At 42.3% G+C, this 21247-nt stretch overlaps 1 protein-coding gene and 1 pseudogene across 1 annotated transcript; both read left to right on the top strand.

The window, feature by feature from the left end:
* The first annotated feature begins 10268 nt into the window (after positions 1-10268).
* Positions 10269-18559, top strand: DPPA4 (developmental pluripotency associated 4). The gene is made up of 7 exons (XM_052649216.1): positions 10269-10289; positions 12112-12262; positions 13379-13548; positions 13635-13685; positions 13805-14084; positions 16590-16785; positions 18529-18559. The coding sequence occupies exons 1-7, from the start codon at positions 10269-10271 to the stop codon at positions 18557-18559; spliced, it is 900 nt and encodes a 299-aa protein (XP_052505176.1).
* A 307-nt stretch (positions 18560-18866) lies between these two features.
* LOC128052415 (poly(A) polymerase alpha-like) lies at positions 18867-20304 on the top strand (annotated as a pseudogene).
* The last annotated feature ends 943 nt before the right edge of the window (positions 20305-21247 follow it).

Below are 21247 nucleotides of genomic sequence, written 5' to 3'. Positions count from 1 at the left end.
TTTTGAGCATTACTTTACTAGCATGTGAGATGAGTGCAATTATGTGGTAGTTTAAGCACTGTTTGGCACATCCTTTCTTTGGAATTGGAATGAAAAGTGACCTTTTCCAGTCTTTTGGCCACTGCTGAGTTTTCCATATTTGTTGGCATATTGAGCACAGCACTTTCACAGCTTCATCTTTTAGGAATTGAAATAGCTCAACTGGAATTCCATCACCTCCACTAGCTTTGTTCCTAGTGATGCTTCCTAAGGCCCATTTGACTTTGAATTCCAGGATGTCTGGCTCTAGGTGAGTGATCACAGCATCATGATTATCTGGGTTGTGAATAGTTTTTCCATGTATTCTTGCCACCTCTTCTTACTATCTTCTGCTTCTTTTAGGTCCATACCATTTATATCCTTTATTGTGCCCATGGCTAGTATTTACTTTATTGAACATTATATTGTATAAGGGGGCTTCCCAGGTGGCCCAATCCACCTGTAATTCTGGAGACTCGAGTTTGATCCCTGGGAAGCTCCCCTGCAGGAGGAAATGGCAACCCACCCCGGTATTCTTGCCTGGAGAATACCATGAACTGAGGAGCCTGGTAAGCTACAGCCCATAAGGTCACAAAGAGTTGGACACGACTGAAGTGAGTGAGCATGCACACAGGCAAATTTTCTGCAGCCATTTCCAACCATAGGGGAGTGGGGGTGCAGGTGGAGTTGTTTCCCACATCGACAAGCTATTCCCTGAAACCAGCTGGGGTGTCCTACAATTCAACTCAATTCTGACACTATGTTACCAGAGAGAGTTTCAGATCCCACAGTCCCTCAAGACTCCCCCAACCCCTACTTCAGATGCCAGTCACAAGGCCAGGCTATCCCCCGTACTTCTGACCAACCAGCTAGAGACTGGAGGTTACAGCAATCACCTCCTCGAGTTCCATTAATGCATGAGAGCAGCTCACAGGACTGAGAAACATTTTACTTACTAGATCACCAGTTTATTATAAAAGGATATAACTCAGAAACAGCCAGATAGAAGAGGGGCTTAGGGCAAGGTATGGGGAGGAGGTACAAGTTTCCATGTCCTCACCAAGGGCGTCACTCCCCCAGCGCCGCCCAAGTCCACCAACCCCGAAGCTCTCTGAACCCTACACTTCTGGGGATTTTACTGAGGCTTCATTAGGCACACTTGATTAAATCAGTGGCTATTGGTGAAAAATTCAATCTCCACTCCCTTTCCCCTCCCCAGAAGTCAGGTGAGAGTGGAGGGAGATACAGGAAGTTTCAATCCTCTAAATCTCCAGCTGGTTTCCTTGGCAACCAACCCCCACCCCTAAGTACTTTCCAAAAGTCACCTCTTTAACATAAGAAAAGATGCCTTTACTGCTCTACCAATTCAGAAATTTCAACAGTTTTAGAAGCTCTAGATTTAAAAAAGGAGAATGAAGACCAAATACACACAACTGATTTATTTTCTTTTACTACAGATAGTACGTCTCTAGCTAACTGGATAGCCTGTTTTGGAGATCTCTCAAATATCTAAATGTGAGGCTCTTTGAGAATGCGAAAGCTGGATCTCTTGGTTTTCTTTATGGTGGCCACAAAAAATCAGTGGAGCCAAAAAGAAGATTCTAACCTGGGGGCAGCCCCAAAGAAATCTCTAAGAACTGTTCCACTCTAGAGGCCAAAGCACAGTTATGTAAGTTTTTGAGACAGATGGCTATACATTAAATAATGTATTATTGACAGCTTGCACAATCCAGATCTACACATACAAAGCCAGTCGTGGGTCATGGGTCATTGCGGCCCTTTACAAGTTTAAGAAGGAAGGTTATCTCCTAAGGAGGTGTGACCCTTGATGAGATTAAGAAGGAATGTTATCTCCTAAGGAGGTTTGGTGAATGTGGATGCATGGTATACACTAAAGGTGAGGAAGGAGGTCCGAACAGACAGACAAAAATGTTATGCTTAAGTTTTTATCATATTGCCATAAAATATGAATTTTATTTCATTAATGGTAACACCTGGTCATTTTAATTATCTGAGGAAAAATATACTGTTTATTTTTGCTCATATTATTTTTTCTATGAGTGATTAATCTTCAAAAATGTTCTTGTTTTTTAAAAATTTATTTAGAGATTGAGAGTCTTGCTGCTTAACTTCTATTTTTGTCAGGAATCAAAAATGAATTCACATATAGACAGGTACTGTTCATGACTGTGTGGAACACAATAAATTGTGGAAATTTCTTAAAGAGATGGGAATATCAGACTACCTTACAGAAAAGCCTGTACGCAGGTCAAGAAGCAACAGTTAGAACTGGACATGGAACAACAGACTGGTTCCAAATTGGGAAAGGAGTACATCAAGGCTGTATATTGTCACCCTGCTTATTTAGCTTATATGCAGAGTACATCATGTGAAATTCTAGGCCGGATGGAGCACAAGCTGGAATCAAGACTGCTAGGAGAAATATCAATAACATCAAATATGCAGGTGATACCATCCTAATTGCAGAAAGTGAAGAGGAACTAAAGAGCCTCTTGATGAAGGTGAAAGAGGGGAGTGAAAAAACTGCTTAAAACTCAACATTCAAAAAAATGAAGATCATGGCATCGGGTCCCATCATTTCAAGGCAAATAGATGGGGAAGAAATGGAAACAGTGACAGACTTTATTTTCTTGGGCTCCCAAATCACTGCAGATGGTGACTGAAGCCATGAAATTAAAAGATGCTTGCTCCTTGGAGAAAAGCTATATGACCAACCTAGACAGCATATCAAAAAGCAGAGACATCACTTTGCTGACAAAGATCCGTATAGTCAAAGCTATGGTTTTTCCAGCAGTCAAATACTGATGTGAAAATTGGACCAAAAAGAAGGGTGAGCACCAAAGAATTGATGCTTTTGAACTGTGGTGCTGGAGAAGACTCTTGAGAGTCCCTTGGACTGCAAGGTCACACCAGTCAATCATAATGGAAATCAACTCTCAATATTCATTGAAAGGACTGATGCTGACGCTGAAACTCCAGTACTTTGGTCACCTGATGCGAAGAGCCGACTCATTTTAAAAGACCTTGATTCTGGGAAAGATTGAAGGGAGGAGGAGAAGTGGGCAGCAGAGGATAAGACAGCTGGATGGTATCACAGACTCAGTGGACAAGAGTTTGAGCAAAATCTGGGAGATGGTGGGGGACAAGGAGGCCTGGCACACTGCTGTCCATGAGGTTGCAAAGAGCCAGACATGACCGAGCAACTACACAGCAACAACAATAGACGTGTACTGGGCTTTCCCAGTGGCTCAGCCATAAAAAATCTGCCTACAGTGCAGGAGATACAGATGACTTAGGTTCAATCCCTGTGTTGGGAAGATCCCTGGAGGAGGGTATGGCAACCCACTCCAGTATTCTTGCCTGGGAAATCCTATGGACAGAGGAACCTGGTGGGCTACACAGTACATAGGTTCACAAAGAGTTGGACATGATTGAAGTGACTGAGTATGGTCAGGTACTATATGAACATTTTCAAGTCGCCAAAACAATACAAGGTTACAATCTCACAAAAGAAAGTGTATAAAGAGGATCAGTTGCAATGTATTTCTGGAAATTTCTAGATTTACTATCAATATGCAAAAAGCTCTTAGTAGTTCAGTTCAGGGCTCTAATAGGCATAATTTCCATCTATGCCACTGAGCACATCCTGTAAATCTTTTGCCCCTGCAGAGTGAACAGGCCAGCTCTCCTGTGAGTTCTTGAAGTGTTAGCGTTGTGATTAAATAGATTCTGGGGAGCAAAAAAAATGTTTTATGTCCATCTTCATCTCTGTATTTTTCCATCAGAACTTCAGAAGAGCTCAGAAAAATGTCCCTCCATCACTTCTCATTGTGTTTTGCTCCATGATAGCAAATGCTTCAATGCAGCAAAGGCAGGTAGTGCTTCATCGATGTCTTCACACCTTGGGGTTGATGTTAGAGGGTGAGGAGAAAGAAACCTGTGTTCAAAACCAATACACACTGAATTCTAGAGATGCTTCAACTCAGTATCATATTTGAGAAGGGAAACACTCAGGAATAAGGAAATTGAACAGTTGTAATTTTCAACCGTAACACACCATCAGCTCCCCGCCTTCCTTTGAGATACTTAGATGAGAGGCAGGCTTGTCTGAATGCAAAATGTTATTACCTATCTTCTCTTTTAGGTTGCAGTTATTTAGTAATCATTCTCATTTAAGTTACTCTTCCTGTTCTATGCATGATTATGCTTTTAGCTCAGGAGGAAAGCAATTCTTTTAAAAGCTACCGTATATCAGAGCTGGGTAACATTTAAAGTCAAAGAGAGTGAATTATATTTAAAAGTAATTAAGGCTTCTGAGAAAAAATGCATACATGCCACAGAATTAAATTAAGTCTGCTTTTATACAAAATATCACTCTTAAATTCCTTGGGACTGTCACCTAGGTAAAATAATAATAATAATAATAATGTATTCATGCTTCCTGTCCCCTGTGTCACTAGAGCTCCAGAACTGAAAGGACTCCAGGGAGCGCCATTCAGGCCTGTGTGTCCGGGAGGTGAACAGCACAGCCTTCTGTAGGAAGCCTTGTGCGGAGGATGGTTTAGAAAGAGGAGACTGAATAAAGATAAGGAGAGCAAAAAGGAGGCTATACAGTGCTTCCAGGGAGAAGAGATGAAATCCTGAGCACAATGGTAGCTGGGAGGATGAAGATGAGGAGTAACAGCGCTGTGACACTTTGAGGATATGGACCCAACAGGACTTGGTGGAGAATGAGGAGGAGGAATTGGAATTTGTCTCTCATACCAGAAACTGGAGGAATGGTCTCGTTACCAAGTCCAAGTTCATACTACTCACCGCACAACACACCAATAAATTGAGAGACGAGTTGTTGGGACAAGCAATAGTGACATTATTTGAAGTCAGCAGACTGAGAAGCTGGTGAATTCCTGCTCCAAAGAACCCTCTTGCCTGAGTTAGGCTTCCGGGTGTTTCCTGGCGATCCAGTAGTTAAGACGCTGTACTTTCACTGCAGGAGGTATGGGTTCAATGCCTGGTCCGGGAACTAAGATCCCTCACACCTCACAGTGTGAATTCCGGTCTCTTTTATGCTAAAAGGGGAGGGAGTGAAGCCAGTCATTACCTGTTCAGAGGGGATGTGTTAATTTCTGCCTCTCTGCATTCATTCATTGGTGGGCCTGTTTAGGATGTTTCCTGTGAGCTTAAACAAAGGCATTTTAGCTTAAGGGTCATTACCTAGAGCTGGGTTCCCAGACATGTGCCATCATGTATAATTTAAGCTTATGGGCAGCATCCTTTTAGTGACTTAATTTATAGTAGACTACAACAGGTTCTTCCCTATCATAGTTTTAGTCACCATATCTGGTCCAAATCTTTCTACTCTCCTTCCTTTGCTTTGAAGAAGGTCACTGTTATCTAGGTGAGTTTGTATGATCACAAAGACTAGTATGGAACCAAGTATTACCCTGCTTTCAGCTGAAATTGGTTCATTAAGGCCTGCAGGCTCACAGTTGCCACTCTTCCCCAGTAACATGCAAAGACTTGGTAAATCAACACTCATCAATTTACAAACACTATCAGTTGGCTTGATGAAGAGCAACCTTTGGGAAACATCAGTATCTTCCACGGCACTGATGAATCTCTAGAGTATTGATGGATAAAATTTATTTTGGCCTCAAAAAGCATTTGAAGATGTCCTCAGCAACATATTTTAAATAAACCAGGGGGACTTTCCTGGCTGTCCATTTAGTTAAGAACATACGCTTCCACTGTAAGGGGCACAGGTTCCATCCTTGGTCAGGGAACTGAGATCCCATAAGTCACACAGTGTGGGAAAAAAAGAAAAGAAATAAACAGGTACACAGAACTGCCAGGGTAAAAGTACATAGTACAGGCTGTGACCTTCACACAGGAGCTACAGAGAAAGAATGTGAATTGAAGCTGGAATAAAGCTCAGGGGCCTCTTGCCAAGCCCTGTGGCCTCACTCAGAGCTGCATCAGCCTGGAGAAAGTGGCAACTTTTTTCCTAATTGGCCCACCTGAGCAACTGCTTTTTTGCAATTTGTCAGCCCCAAAGTGTTACCAGTTTCAAATGTATACTAAATTTCAAAGTAATTTCACAATGACTTTGGCACTTAGTATCTACAGAAAGATCAGAAGCTAGAAACCTAATAAGCAAGTAATGATTCTCCTGGAGCAGTTAACTGGAAGGAGAGAAGGGAAGCTGGGAAGGGGAAGCAAAGGAGAACACACTAGATGTGATTGTCAAGAATGCTATTGTTTTGTGCAAACATTTCAGAATTTGTGAATCACCTAAAACTTGTACAACTGTGGAGTTCCCTCTTTAAGAAAAATAAAATAAAATTAGGAATGCACAACTGCTAGAACCTTCACAGGAATTGGGATGAGCCAGTGCAAGTCAAGTACCTAGAACTTAAATTTTAGTGGCTTCATGGTAAATCTGCCCCAATGAGCGCGTCCTGTCCTTTAAAGTGGATGTCAAAGGAAACTAGGTATGTAATTCATACCACTATGTTTGCTCATGTTTTGGGAACTTCTGTGAAGAAAGAATCGAAATCACCTTCTTATTCAGTTCAGTTCAATTCAGTTCAGTCACTCAGTCATGTCTGACTCTTTGTGACCCTGTGAACCGCAGCATGCCAGGCCTCCCTGTCCATCACCAACTCCCACAGTTTACCCAAACTCATGTCCATTGAGTCAGTGATGCCATCTAACTATCTCATCCTCTGTCGGCCCCTTCTCCTGACTTCAATCTTTCCCAACGTCAGGGTATTTTCAAATGAGTCAGCTCTTCACATCAGGTGGCCAAAATATTGGAGTTTCAGCTTTAACATCAGTCCTTCCAATGAACACCCAGGACCAAGTTCCCTTAGGATGGACTGGTTGGATCTCCTTGCAATCCAAGGGACTCTCAAGAGTCTTCTCCAACACCCCAATTCAAAAGCATCAGTTCTTCTGCACTCAGCCCTCTTTATAGTCCAACTCTCACATCCATACATGACCACTCGAAAAACCATAGCTTTGACTAGACAGACCTTTGTTGACAAAGTAATGTCTCTGCTTTTTAATATGCTGTCTAGGTTGGTCCAGAGAAGGCAATGGCTCCCCACTCCAGTACGCTTGCCTGGAAACTCCCGTGGACAGAGGAGCCTGGTGGGCTGCAGTCCATGGGGTCGCTAACAGAGTTGGACACGACTGAAGCGACTTAGCAGCAGCAGCAGCAGAGCAACTTCACTTTCACTTTTCACTTTCATGCACTGGAAAAGGAAATGGCAACCCACTCCAGTGTTCTTCCCTGGAGAATCCCAGGGACGGCAAAGCCTGGTAGGCTGCCATCTATGGGGTCGCACAGAGTCGGAAACGACTGAAGCGACTTAGCAGCAGCAGCAGAAGCAGCAGCTAGGTTGGTCATAACTTTCCTTGTGCCTAATAAATGAAGGAAGGAAGACAGGGAGGAAGGAAGTTGGAATGGAGATTATAAAGAGACAGATTTTTTTTCCCACTTCATGATATCAGCTCTACCAGCTACCTCCAATTTTTTCCTTAAAAAAGAATTATTTACTTTTGTCTCTGCTCCATCTTCATTGCTGCACGCAGGCTTTCTCTAGTTGTGGTGAGTCGGGGCTACTCTTTGTTGCGGTGCGCAGGCTCCTCATTGCGGTGGCTTCTCTTCTTGGGGTTCTAGGCGAGGGCTTAGTAGTTGTGGCTCAGTGACTTAGCTGCATCGTGGCATGTGGAATCTTCCTGGACCAGAGATGAGACCAGTGTCCCCTGCCTTTGCAGGAGGATTTCTGTCTCCTGTACCACCAGGAAAGTCCCCAGTTTTTCCCTTTTTTAACCAAAGTTACTAACAAACCTGATGGCCTACTTTACTGTCTATATTTAATTCTAAATGACTAGCCTGTTTCTTAAAATAAAATAACCCCATAAAGAGCAATAATTTCCCACTATGAGAGAAACTATTTAAAAGGTAGATTGTCAGAAATTGTGTCATAATTGAATAATTAAACTGGTAAAAATCATTCTGGATACGAATTGAATTATATATAAATTTTAAATAGGGCTTCCCTGTGGCTCAGCAGTAAAGAATTCTCCTGCCAAGCAGGAGATTCAGGTTCGATTCCTGGGTCAGGAAGATCTCCTGGAGAATGGAATGGCAACCTGCTCCAGTATTCTTGCCTGGGAAATCCCATGGAGAAAGAAACCCTGCAGGCTACAGCCTACAGTGTCCCAAAGAGTGAAACACGACTTAATGACTCAACAACAACAATAAATCTTAAATAAGCCTAACTTTGAACAGAGCATGTCTATGAATACACAGTGCAGAGAGATTCAAACAAGTTCTCCAACCAGCCTCCACAGTCACACCTCCCACAAAACTCTATCTCATCAAATGTGAAATGGTGGTTGTGTATGATATAATCCTGTTTTGTCTTCTGTATCTGCAGATTAATGACTTTTTAAGATTCATTGCCTCCAGGTAAACGACTATAGGCTTCGTTAACTCACCTTACTTTATTCAATCAAAATTTGGGGAGGAAGAGAAAATACAAAAACAAAGAGAAAAGAAAACCTGGCAGAAATACTCATGTCTGTCTAATCTGTCCTCCATTTCAACACATCTCCACTTCTTTCTCCTCATTGCAGTTGAGAGATCGTCCTTTTATTTTTTTTAATTAAATTAAATTAAATTTAAAAAAGTTTTTTGGCTATACCAGGTCTTGTTGCTGTGTGGGCTTTCTCTCGTCGTTTTGGCTGCACCAGGTTTTTGTTGCTTGTTGTTTGGGCTTTCTCTGGTTGTAGTGAGCAGGGGCTCCTCTCTAGTCACAGAGCACGGGCTTCTCTTGTCGCAGTGCACAGCCTCTAGAGTGGGGGCTGAATAGTTGTGCTTCACAGGCTTACTTCCCCTCTGGCAGGTGGAATCTTCCTGGACAGGGGATTGAATCTGTGTCCTTTGTATTGATAGGCAGATTCTTAGCCACTGTACAAACAGGGATGTCCTAGAGAGATCTTTAAAATAATGCTCATCAGAGTCCACCCACTCCCATTCACCCCCACCACCATCTTTAGTTTTTCATTAACTTTCTATTGCTTTTAGCCTGCAGATGAAAAGGCCACACTGTCCAGACTCAGTTTACAGTTTCCTCCTCGGAACAGGGTTGGGCTGGTCCCTCCCCACCTTCCTCTGTTCAGTTAGGTGAGCGCACCTGGTCTTTCAGATCTACTTTCCTGAGTTCCTTAATGAAGTCTAAACCCCTATCACAGGCTGACAAATGCTCCTCTTTTTCAAGCATCATAATTGAATGCCTATTTGCTTGGATTATATATATGTAATATATATACTATGTATATAATATATATTAACATGAGAAAGTTATTTGGCTTTTTGCTTCATTCAATAATTCAGTAGTATTAATTTTAATTATGCTCAAAAATTTTAACTTATTCTAATCCACCTTATTGTAGGACATAAGCTATCCCCCTCCTTTTTTTCTTTTTAGTGGTTGGTGAATTCTTTCTGAATTGTATTTCCCCAAATGGTGGTTGGCCTAAGAATTTCTAAATTATAATCTCACCACACATTCCATTTATTAACACACAAATTACAGACTGTGTCTTGCCCAGGATTAGGTATCTCTTACTTTAGAACTTAGAAACATTGCCTTCAGTTACACTGGAAAAATGAAGATGATTCAGAGTTACTCACTCAGTTGTTTCTGACTCTTTGCAACCCCACGGTCTATAGCCCACCAGGCTTCTCTGCCCATGGGATTCTCCAGGCAAGAATACTGGAGTGGGTTACCCATTTTCTTCTCCAAGGGATCTTCCTGACCCAGGGATCGAACCCGGGTCTCCCGCATTGGAGGCGGACACTTTAACCTCTGAGCTGTGTCTAACTCCTAGAGTTGGAATTCTAAGTGTTCTCTTGGAATTTTTCTAAAGGAGCTTTCAACTTCCCAAAGTCTCCGTAACCACACCCTCAATGATAATGTTAAAAACTCACAGGAAAGGGCCTCGAATGTTTTCATTCATACAGCAGTCACTCGTGAATAAGAAAGCAGGCAAGCTTAGCTTTCACATGTTATGGGGGAGGGACAGAGGGGAGGAGAAAAAGGAAAGAGCTTATGGGTGGCGGAAGGAGGAGGAGACTTTTAAAAGAGCAATCTTGGGCCGGAGCCATTTTAGAAGTAAGGAGAGTCTTCATTTTATCAACCTTGACCTTTCTGAGCATGGAGAACACAAACAAGGAGGTAAGTACAATCTGAATGGGTTTGCTTTTGTCTGTCTTTGTGAATCATTGTCGGGCACACTTAATCTCTCTTTTGAGGAGAAAAGAAGGTGCCTTAAGAATTGGAATTCTAAAGAGTTCCCTTAGAATTCCCTCACTTCTTTTTGAGTAGAAAAGAAGCTGCCATGATTCTTAAATTAAGGATTTCCTTCTCTTTTTAAAAAAAGAAACTCCTTGATATGATCGTTGCCTGGTATACTGGATGAGATCCTTTAGTTTCCCTTCTATAGACACAGGTTCGAAACCAAAGTCACTGCATCTGCACTCATTGTTTCCCTGAGTCATTAGGGCCAAGAAATAAGCGGAAACCAGACATACAGAGGAGCACTGCAGGCAGCAACTAAATTTGGAGAGGCTGTGGGGCTTGTCCAGAAAAATGGAGCTACTCTGCCAGAGAAACTTGAGCATTCTCCAGCTCTCTTTCCCAGAACCAGGTCATTTTTGCCCTCCCAATTTTAATTAAGACTTTTGTAAGCAGGTAATTTTCTGGCGATCCAGTGGTTAAGACTCAGCATCCTTCTTGGGGCCAGGGTTTGATCCTTGGTTGGGGAACTAAGATCCCACTAGCCTCCTGGTGTGGCCAAAAAAAAACCCTTTTGTGTAGCCCCAAAGTTAGTAATTTGTGTAAGGGCTACGCAAATGTGAGATTTGAATATGAATGTAAAGCTGCTATAGAGATGTAAAGATGCCATGCAAATGTTAATTTGTCCCATACTTCCATCTTGGAGGTGACAGGATTTAGATTTGGGAACAAAACTGAGATTAATGATTTGTGGTTTAATTTCTATCTTAAATGCTTACCTGTGTGCCCTTAGTTATGTAACCTCTGAGCCTCAACTTCTGCATCTGAAAATTGAAAGAAAAGGAGTGTTGTCCTGTGGAACAATACCTGATGGAAGGTATAGACTCAACAGATGTTAGTTTTTTTGTATCAAACAGTTTTATCCCTACTGTTCTCTTGTTTCTTTTGAGTTAACCAGTATTTCTTACAACAAAAGTGAAATGAATTCTACCCTCCTAATCAAATGGAGTAACAGGTATGGATCAAATCACACAAGCAAATATAAACCTACATCAAGTGGTAGGAATGAATCATTTGATTTGTATTGGTCTATAAAGTAAAAGTTATTAGATGAACTTAACACTTAAAGTGAGCTTCTGAAAGAGGATTAAAGTTTAAGGATATGAATATAAGGGAGGGTGGTGTGTGTAGAGTTGAGTGATATCCCTTCCAGCAAAGTAAATAGGTTGGAAAGGAGTTTCATGACAGTAGCTTGGAGCAACAGTACAGGAGAGGTTTATCTGGTAGGGGTCAAGGAGGGGAATAGGGAAAAAAAAAATCTTCCGGGTGAGGGAGAATGGATATGATGAGAGATCTTAGGGTTTACTCCAAGCAGAGACTAGTTTCTTCTATGCCTTTTGTTTTATCTTTTCTTTCTTTTTGGAGGGAGGGAGCTGTGCTGATTGGCTTGTAGAATCTCAGTTTCCCCACTCCCCAACCAGGGATTGAACTTGGACCCTTGGCAGTGAAAGCAGAGTCCTGACCACTGGACAACCATGGAATTCCCCTTTTCTCATACTTTCAAATCAGCCTTCCATTTCTCCCATCGTTGCTTACCTTTCTTATAAACCCGAGTATTAAGATGATGTCCAGAAGGGATTCCACATTGCCAGCACAGTTCAATGATTGTCTTGGTGACTTGGACGTGAGGTATCTGAAGTCAGGCAGTGGATGCAGTGGGGTGGACCCCAAAACAATGACTAGCTGGTTCCTCTGTCCCCAGAACAACTCCAAAGAGAAATCTGAAGAACATATGAGTTGCAAACTTACATCAGTAGAAGCTGAAGAGGGACAGGGAACTTCTGGTGAAGCAAAGAAAGCAAAAAACTCAGCACAGGGGACCAAAAGAAAAAGAGATACAAAAAATAGCACAGGTAAGAGAGCTACAGTTCCTCAAATCGTGTTTCCTTGGGTCTGAGAAGGCTGAGGGATTTTTTTTCTGAAAAAGTAGGAAAGAAATTTTCATCCTGTATTCTGTAAATCCTACACTTTGAAGCCTAGCTTAAGTCTCACCTCCTGGTTTTGAGCATTGTTTCTCCTACTCTGCTGCTGGGAGATAAGGAGCTCAATGTGTAGTGATCTGAGTACAGATGGGTATAAATTTGAAATCCCACCCTTGAAGCTTCACTTTATGCTAAGTTGGGTCAAGGTCAGGGTGGAGGGTCAGTTGTAATTCACTTAGAATAATGAGGCAAACCACTACACTTAGTGTCACTATAGTTGTGACTGTTCTGGAGGTGTGTCCTTTGAATCCTTCTTGAATGCTAAGAGTATGTGAGTGCATCAGGGAACCGGAGTGCTGCCCCGGCTGGGGTGGGCTGCAAGAATTATGGGTACTAGTAGTTGTGCAGCATTGCTGAGTGGTTTATTTTGCCTTGTGCTGAGAGGGCAAGATATCACTGAGTATTTATGACCTCAGTTCTAAGAACTTCTATTATTCCCTCAGGAATTGGAAGTGCACTCTCTAGGTTAACCTCTAGAGAAGTGCAGTCTCTGGGTCAACCTCTTCAGAGTCTGTGGCTTATTGCTGTAACAAAAGAGCAAGTGTGTGTGAGTAGTGGGGAGTTTTAGGAAGTAAGAAAACTGAGGGATTCAGAAATAGTGTCAGTCTTAGGTTTGAGGGTCTGTCCCTTGAAGTTTGCGACTTTCCACGTGGCTCAGTGGTAAAGAATCTACCTGCCAATGCAGGAGATGAGAGTTTGATCCCTGGGTCAGGAAGATCCCCTGGAGGAGGAAATGGCAACCCATTCCAGTATTCTTGCCTGGGAAATCCCATGGACAGAGGACCCTGGCAAGCTACAGTCCATGGGGCTGCAAAGAGTCAGACGTGACTGCACACATACATCCTTGGAGGTTAGGTAGTCTTTTGGGAGTCATTGAATTGTACAGTGGGGATTAGACTACTGAGAACTAACAGTGATTGTTCTTTTGACATTCGAAAGGTCTACATTAAAGTTATTTATTGCTCATTCTATCCCATTCCCCTTCAGCTTGCGGTCCAGGAGACACATCACAACGCTGTGCCGGTGTGAAACCTCCGAAGACACCGACGCGGATCCCCATCCCCCCTCTACCTGAAGTCCTGCCGCCTGTCAACCTGGTCCACAGGGATGTCATTCGTGCTTGGTGCCAGCAGTTAAAACTGAGCACCAAAGGCCCGGTGAGAGTCCAGAGTGGGAATGAGGCTCTTGGGAGGAAGACCATGAACCTTAGTCTGATTAATCACTCACTCTTCTCTTCTCTTAGAAACTAGATGGATATAAACGACTCTGTGAATATGCTTACCCTCATCAAAAAGTGAGTAATTTGTAGGAAATGTGGCTCAGTAGAAGATTTAGTTCTCATCCTAATTACTTATTTTAGCATCAGAAAGTGAGTGGAATAATAGCCTTTCATCTTTTAAACCCTCTTTGTAGAACATTCCTGCCACAACACAGGAGGCCAGGATCCTGTCACTGTCGAAAAGGATAAAGATAGAAAAGGGGGAACTACCACTGGAATGCTCTGTTGAGAAAACATCTTCTGATGGGGCTGCTCCTCTTGCACGGGGGCCACCTGCCCTTGAGGGAGCTCCTCCGCCTCTTGAGGCAGTTGTATCAACTTCTGCCCCTGACTCAGAAGCTGTGTTTGCCTCCTGGAGCAGAATGACAGCCAGGGCCTTGAAGTCGGAGTCAGTAGGATCACAAGAGACCTGTGGTGAGATCATTATTAAAATATATATGTTTATATATTTCTTTGCGGTTGCACTGGGTCTTCATTGCTGAACATGGGCTTTCTCTAGTCGCAGGGACTGGGCACTACTCTCTAGTTGCAGCGGGTGAGCTTCTCATTGCGGAGCCTCCTCTTGTGGACCACAGGCTTCTAGGCGAGCCAGCTTCAGTAGTTACAGCACTTGGACGCAGGAGCTGTGGCACCCAGGCTTAGTTGCTCCATGGCATGTAAAATCTTCCCGTACCAAGGATACAACCCATGTCCGCTGCATTGGCAGGCAGGTTCCTATCCACGGTGCCACCAGGGAAGTCTTAGTAAGCTCCTTTTTAAGAACAGGTTCTGGTTCAGGTGGGGAAAGAAGCTTAATTGATATTAGCCACTGACTAACTTCAGAATATTATCAATATCACCTGAAGGCATAGTGATTCCTAAGTCCCAGCCACAGATTTTTCTGATTCAGGTCTTGGTAGGGCCTGGGAATTTACATTTGCAACAATTTCCCAGGCACTGCTAATCTGGGGACCACACTTTGAGAAACACTGTTCTGAATTAATGAAGTCATCAGAAGAAGACAGCAATCTGGCTTAATTCTTCCCCCTTCTTTAAAGAATTACAAAAGTAAAAGCAGGCTCTAAAATCAACTGCCTGGGCTAAAGCCCTGTATCTCTAGTTTCCAGGTTGCTCTGGGTAAAGTAGGTTAATAATAATATACCTATTTCATGATCTTTTTGTAAGAGTTACAGAAGATAAAATTCAGTTCAGTGCAGTTGCTCAGTCGTGTCCAACTCTTTGCGACTCCATGGACTGCAGTACCCCAGGCCTCCCTGACCATCACCAACTCCCAGAGTTTACTCAGACTCATGCATATTGAGTCAGTGATGCCATCCAGCCATCTCATCCTCTGTCGGCCCCTTCTCCTCCTGCCTTCAGTCTTTCCCAGCATCAGGGTTTTTTCAAATGAGTCAGCTCTTAGCATCAGGTGGCCAAAGTGTTAGAGTTCAGCCTCAACATCAGTCCTTCCAATGAACACCCAGGACTGATTTCCCTTAGGATGGACTGGTTGGATCTCCTTGCAGTCCAAGGGACTCTCAAGAGTCTTCTCCAACACCACAGTTCAAAAGCATCAATTCCTCGGCACTCAGCTTTCTTTATAGTCCAACTCTCACATCCATACATGACCACTGGAAAAACCATATCCTTGACTACACAGACTTTTGTTGGCAAAGTAATGTCTCTGCTTTTCAATATGCTGTCTAAGTTGGTCATAACTTTCCTTCCAAGGAGTAAGCGTCTTTTAATTTCATGGCTGCATGAAATGATTTTGGACCCCAAAAAGTAAAGTCTGACACTGTTTCCACTGTTTCCCCATATATTTCCCATGAAGTGATGGGACCAGATGCTATGATCTTAGTTTTCTGAATGTTGATCTTTAAGCCAACTTTTTCACTCTCTTTCACGTTCATCAAGAGGCTCTTTTATCAAGGAGATAAAATTAAGGAAGACCATGCACTAGTTAGCCATTACAATGTCTGTGGAGACCCTTATCCCCTGGTGACCTCCCTTGCCCCTCAGGAGAAAAGCTTGGGAGCATATCCTGCCCACTGTCTTTTGCAGACAGTGGGGTGTTATTCCAGGACTTTGCTTCAGATGTGTAACATACCCCTCTCCATTAAACCATTGATGTTGCTAAAAAACTAAACAAAATTTTTAAGATATGAGACCCCTGAACTGATGGCCTTCCCAGACCTAATCTGGCTTAATGTTTCTATTGAAGGAAGCCAGAATGAATGCTCTTTGCCATAAAAATCTTGAGCTGAGGGCAGTTAAGAAGCAGCAAACCCAGAAAAGTCTCTCCTTTTCTTGCCTAAAGGCAGGATATCTATGTTCTTTTTGCTGGAGACAGATTTATCCAGAGTAACCTGCAAACATACCTCATCCATTAGTTTCCTCTCATATATTTACCTTCCCACTGTTTGCCACCCGTGGGAGCATAAAACTGCTTCCCTTTGTCCTGTCACTTCTTTACAAATGTATTATTCTTTGTCGGAAGGTGTTATATAAGATGGAATATTCTAAGCTGCCATTTTAAGCTAGTTTTTGCTTTTTTTCCTCTAAGCTGTGTGTGCTGCATGAATTCATCAACTGTTTTTCCTTTGTTAATGTTTTTGTCAGAATCCCAGATGGGCAGAGGTAAGGTTTGACCCCACCCCCACCCCAGAACACACTGTCATCTACCCACTTGCCTCTACACATCCGACTGTATTATTTGTTTCTTTTAAAAAATTTTAACAGGAAATTTTAAATTTCTTTTTAAAAATGTAATGTTTTTACATTATTTTCTAAGAGGAACAGAGTGGAATAAGTAGGTGTCCAGTGTTAGTATCTGAGAGCTGGCACTTGAGAAAGACAGTTGAGTCAGAGGCCATGGTGCAGACTCACACAAAAATGGGTCTTGCTGTGCTCATACTTGCCTCTCTATTTCTTCCCCAGAGGTCCGCTGGTGCGTGGTCCACGGGAGAAGTCTCCCAGCTAACACAGACGGCTGGGTTCGTTTACAGTTTCATGCTGGGCAGGCATGGGTGCCTGGAAAACGAAGGAAGGTGTCCGCATTCTTCCTGATACCTTCTGGTGATTTTCCACCCCCACACCTGGAGGACAATATGCTGTGCCCTGAGTGTGTACACAGGTAATTACCTGGTACTTTTCTACACACTGAATGTGGGCATCTGGTTTTTAGTTGGAGGGAGAAAAGAGATACATATTTATCTTAATTAGCCCTGCATTTCAAGCACAAGTTGTCAGTAAAGAGTTTCACAAAAATTCTCGCTAGGAAAGTATATTCCTGGGAAAAAGAACATTTTTATGTCAAGGCTTAATGCATCTACCTGGAGACCCATAACTTTGAGGCAGTAACCACTGTATAACTGCTAATCCCAGGCATATGTACTATACAGAAATAATGACTAGCAAAAAAATCCTTCATTTAAGTGGCCTACAGTATAATGGGGATAACTGCTATGTAAACAACTGTATCACCATGTGATGACTGTGATCAAACAGGAAGTTTCTTAATTTAAAGGAAGAATTATCTAGATGTAAAGGAGGATGTAAGATCATTTTTCAGTATAGGGACCAATGCCAAGGTTGTGAAAAGACTTAGGACAAAGAAATTGCTGGTAGTGACAGAATGTCGTGGAAAATAAGCTTCAGACCATCCCTGGGTGATGGGCCACTGAAAAGTTTTGTTGTTTTTTTTTCACTGAAAAGTTTTAAGCAAGTAAATTAACTGAGACTTACACTTCCGAGGAGGGTAGGATACAAGATCTATTAGAAAAATCATGTGGGATAATACAGTTAATCATGTTTAAAGGGCCTGGTACCTTCTATAGGTGCATAAGAAGAAACCTGGCTACTAGATAATTACTTGGTAATTGTACTTAAACACTAATAAGGGTAAGAGCTGCACGGGGGCTGAAGACAGCTTCAAGGTACAGCAGTGTCATATCAAATGAAGCTGAAGAAGATACAGATAACATAATAGATTGGAGAAGATTGAAAGCAGTAGAGAATGTAGATGATTTGGTGTGGGTTGAATAGGGGAGGAGAGAAGTAGAGGCTGCAATCGGGGGTATTTTCTGAAAGGCACAAATGGCGGAGTAGCAGGATGCTCAGAGGGAATTGTCATGTTTTCTGCTGAAGATAGCTAAGTGTGCTTCTGGGCTTAGCTTAGGAGAGGGGCCTATGGAGGAGGAGGATGGAAGGAGATCCATCCTTCTGGATAGAGGGGCTGATTCCGCCCAGACTTGGTTCCCAGAAATCCATCTCCTCACCCCACAGTTGTCCCGGAAACCATTCTGGGCTTCATCCCAAGTTCTCTGTTGGCATGCCGGGGGCCCACGTTTGGTATCATCATGACCGAATGCCAGAGGTCTAGGGCAGTTGGAAAATTGAAGCCTCAGGTGGTGGGGGGAAGAGTCTCCAGCTAGACTCTCCCCATCCACGGCCAGAAGTGCCAGCCTTCAGGCCCCGGCACAAACAACATATCCCACAGGAGGACGTATGTGAGTGTGCATTCATCTTTTCCTGTTTCAGCTATCCTGTTTCCTGCCACAATCTTTTGTCAAGCAAGTTGAATACAATGGAGGTCACTTTGGGTAGCCTTTCAGTAACATTCTTGGGCCACTGGGCAAATAGTTTAAGTTCCCTGTGGGGTCTCTCCTGGCCATGAGCTGCACAGGACAGGAACATATTAGAGAATAATATAACTTGACTATTGTCTTTCCTTGATGACATGGCCAGATGCTTTCCACACATGGTCCTAAAGTTTAAGGGAGACTTTATTGGGATTTCAGGGTGGGTTTCTTGGTTCTTTTCAGGAATGCAACTTGCTATTTCCTCTCCATTCTAAACCATTTCATTTACTTTATAGGAATAAAGTGTTAACAAAAAGCCTGCAGTGAGATCATAATACCAGTAAAAGGGTACAGCTCTGATTATATTTAATGATAGAGAAGTGACTACAGTCAACGCCACGGTGACTAGACAGCTGAACTCTGGGCCGCTCCACTCTCTCCATGCTTCCTGCTTCCAGGGTGCACAGCCTGCTTACGAGGTTACATGAAAAAAGAAAGCCTGTGAACTGATGGGAAACAGAAGCAGAAGTGACTGTCTGTCCAAAGATGCCCAGCCCTAAGGGAGCAGAGGACAAATGAGACTGGGACATTTTAAAAATATTAAGTCACTGAATGGAATTAATTTGCTTTGAAAATGCCTCAAGTAAATCTCTACATTGGACAAGATGGATCTTATAGGCAACAGTTGAAATTTGGTCATGTACACCTTAACCAGATACTCAACCTTATCATCACCAGGCATGGTACAAGCAGAAATGTGTTTCCTAACGTGATACAATGTATCACTGACAATATTCTTGCCCCAAAGAATCTATTCACAGGGAAGCAATCAGTCCTGATTATGCCTCTTGTCTCAGCGTAATTAGGTGAGCTTACCTTCATCTGGGTGTCAGTTACTTAGATGCACCCATCCATATGTAAATATTCACAACCTATGCACTTAAGATGTCTATATTTTATGTGTATTTTATGTGTAATTTTTTAAGTGTTCCGGATTAAATGATACATTATAGTGCCTCTAGTAAAAAGGCAGCTAGAAAATTTTAAACTTAAAACTTTTATTTTAAAATAAAATTCTCTAGGCCAGAGCAGGAGTGAGGTTGGACCAGGGCTGAGGCAGCCAAGGCCCCTCCTTCCCATATCAGCGGATCCTGCCCAGAGTATGGCTGGCTGCTGTTGCAGGCGAAGGGGGCGGAGTATGACTGGGCCGAGCGAGACAAAGCTATTTCCAGTACAAAGCAGGGATCGCAGCAAACACACCCGCCGCAGAAGCACTATGGCATTACCTCTCCCTTCCGCTTAGCAGCCCCCAAGGAGACCAACTGCCTGCTTACACAGAAACTAGTGGAGATTCTGAAGCCCTTTGGGGTTTTTGAAGAGAAAGAGGAACTTCAGTGCAGGATTTTAATTTTGGGAAAATTAACCTGGTAAAAGACTGGATACGAGAAATCAGTGAAAGCAAGAATCTTCCGCAATCTGTAATTGAACATGCTGATGGGAAAATGTTTACACCTGGATCTTACAGATTAGGAGTATATACAAAAAACTGCCAATATTGATGCGTTGTGTGTTGCAACAAGACATGTTGATTGAAGTGACTTTTTCACCTCATTCTATGATAAGTTGAAATTACAGGGAGAAGTAAAAGATTTAAGAACTGTTGAAGAGGCATTTATTTGTACCAGTTATCAAACTGATGGGATAGAGATTGATATTTTGTTTGCAAGATTAGCACTGCAGACTACTCCAGGAAACTTGGACTTAAAATATGACAGTCTGCTTAAAAATTTAGATATGTATAAGAAGTCTTAATGACTGCAGGGTTTTGATTTTGTTGCAAATCAATGAAGTGGTTTTACGAGATGTTCTACATCTAGTATCGAACATTGACAACTTCAGGTTAACCCTGAGGGCTATCAAACTGGGCCAAATGCCACACCATCTACTCCAATATATCAGGTGTCCTCAGTGGTATCTCCTGGGATATGCTCGTAGCAGGAACTTGCCAGCTTTTTTCAAATGCAATAGCATCAACTCTTGTACATAAATTTTTCTTGGTACTTTCTAAATGATATGTGTTTAGATTATATTAAAATAAAGTTGATTATAGACACTGAAAAATAAAATACTCCATTGTGTATGTGAAATGATCCTTCTGAAATATGTTGGATTATGACAATGCTCAAAACCCTCTCTTGGATCCTGTTGATTCAGAGGGAAAACCAAAATCCTTGTAATGACTTTCAAGGCCTTCCTAAAGTGCCTTATACCCCGTGCCCCCTTTTCCATAATACTTATCTCCTCTAATTTATAATTTGTTTGTCTTCCCCAACAGTATAAAAAGATTTGTCAATTTGTTTGTGCGTGTGGGTATCACAACAACCTCTTAGAACAGCCAAACACGTAGTTGGTGCTCAATAAATGTTTATTCAATGATGAATGAAAAGGTTTGAAGTGATTTAGGAAAGGAGACAGATTGCAACTTACTTACTTAGAAATCTATATTTTAAAATAAACCTCTGCCCTGTCTATATTCTTTTGGAAAGTAATTGCTGTGAGTTACCTCTTGGACTGGAAAAACTGTTGTGTTGACTCCCAGTGTTCTTCCTCTGTAACTCTTTTAATCACCTACAGTCCACCTACCCAAAGTGAAAAATGACACTTCTCTTTATTCAACGAATGCATAGGGTGGGAGTGGTCATTGCCTGGAAGGGGCAAAGAGAGACTTCTCTGGTGAAGTAAGTATTTTCTGTCTTGACTAGGGAGTTCACTACCATTTTTCAAAACTTATCAAATAGGACACTTAAGATCTGTGTATTTTACTGTAAATTTTACCTCAAAGAAAAAGAATTTGGCGATCAGAGAGGAAATGGTGTCTGTCACATGTCTGTACTCCTAGGATTTGTATACTGAGACCTCAGTATATATTACATATATAATATATTGAGGAGGTCCTCTCTTTTTCCTATGATGGATGACAAAGAAGAGGACATGAGGGGAATTTATAACACTGAG

Source organism: Budorcas taxicolor, chromosome 1, assembly GCF_023091745.1.
Source record: "Budorcas taxicolor isolate Tak-1 chromosome 1, Takin1.1, whole genome shotgun sequence".
Lineage (NCBI taxonomy): Eukaryota > Metazoa > Chordata > Mammalia > Artiodactyla > Bovidae > Budorcas > Budorcas taxicolor.
This window is presented reverse-complemented; position numbering and strand designations above follow the sequence as displayed.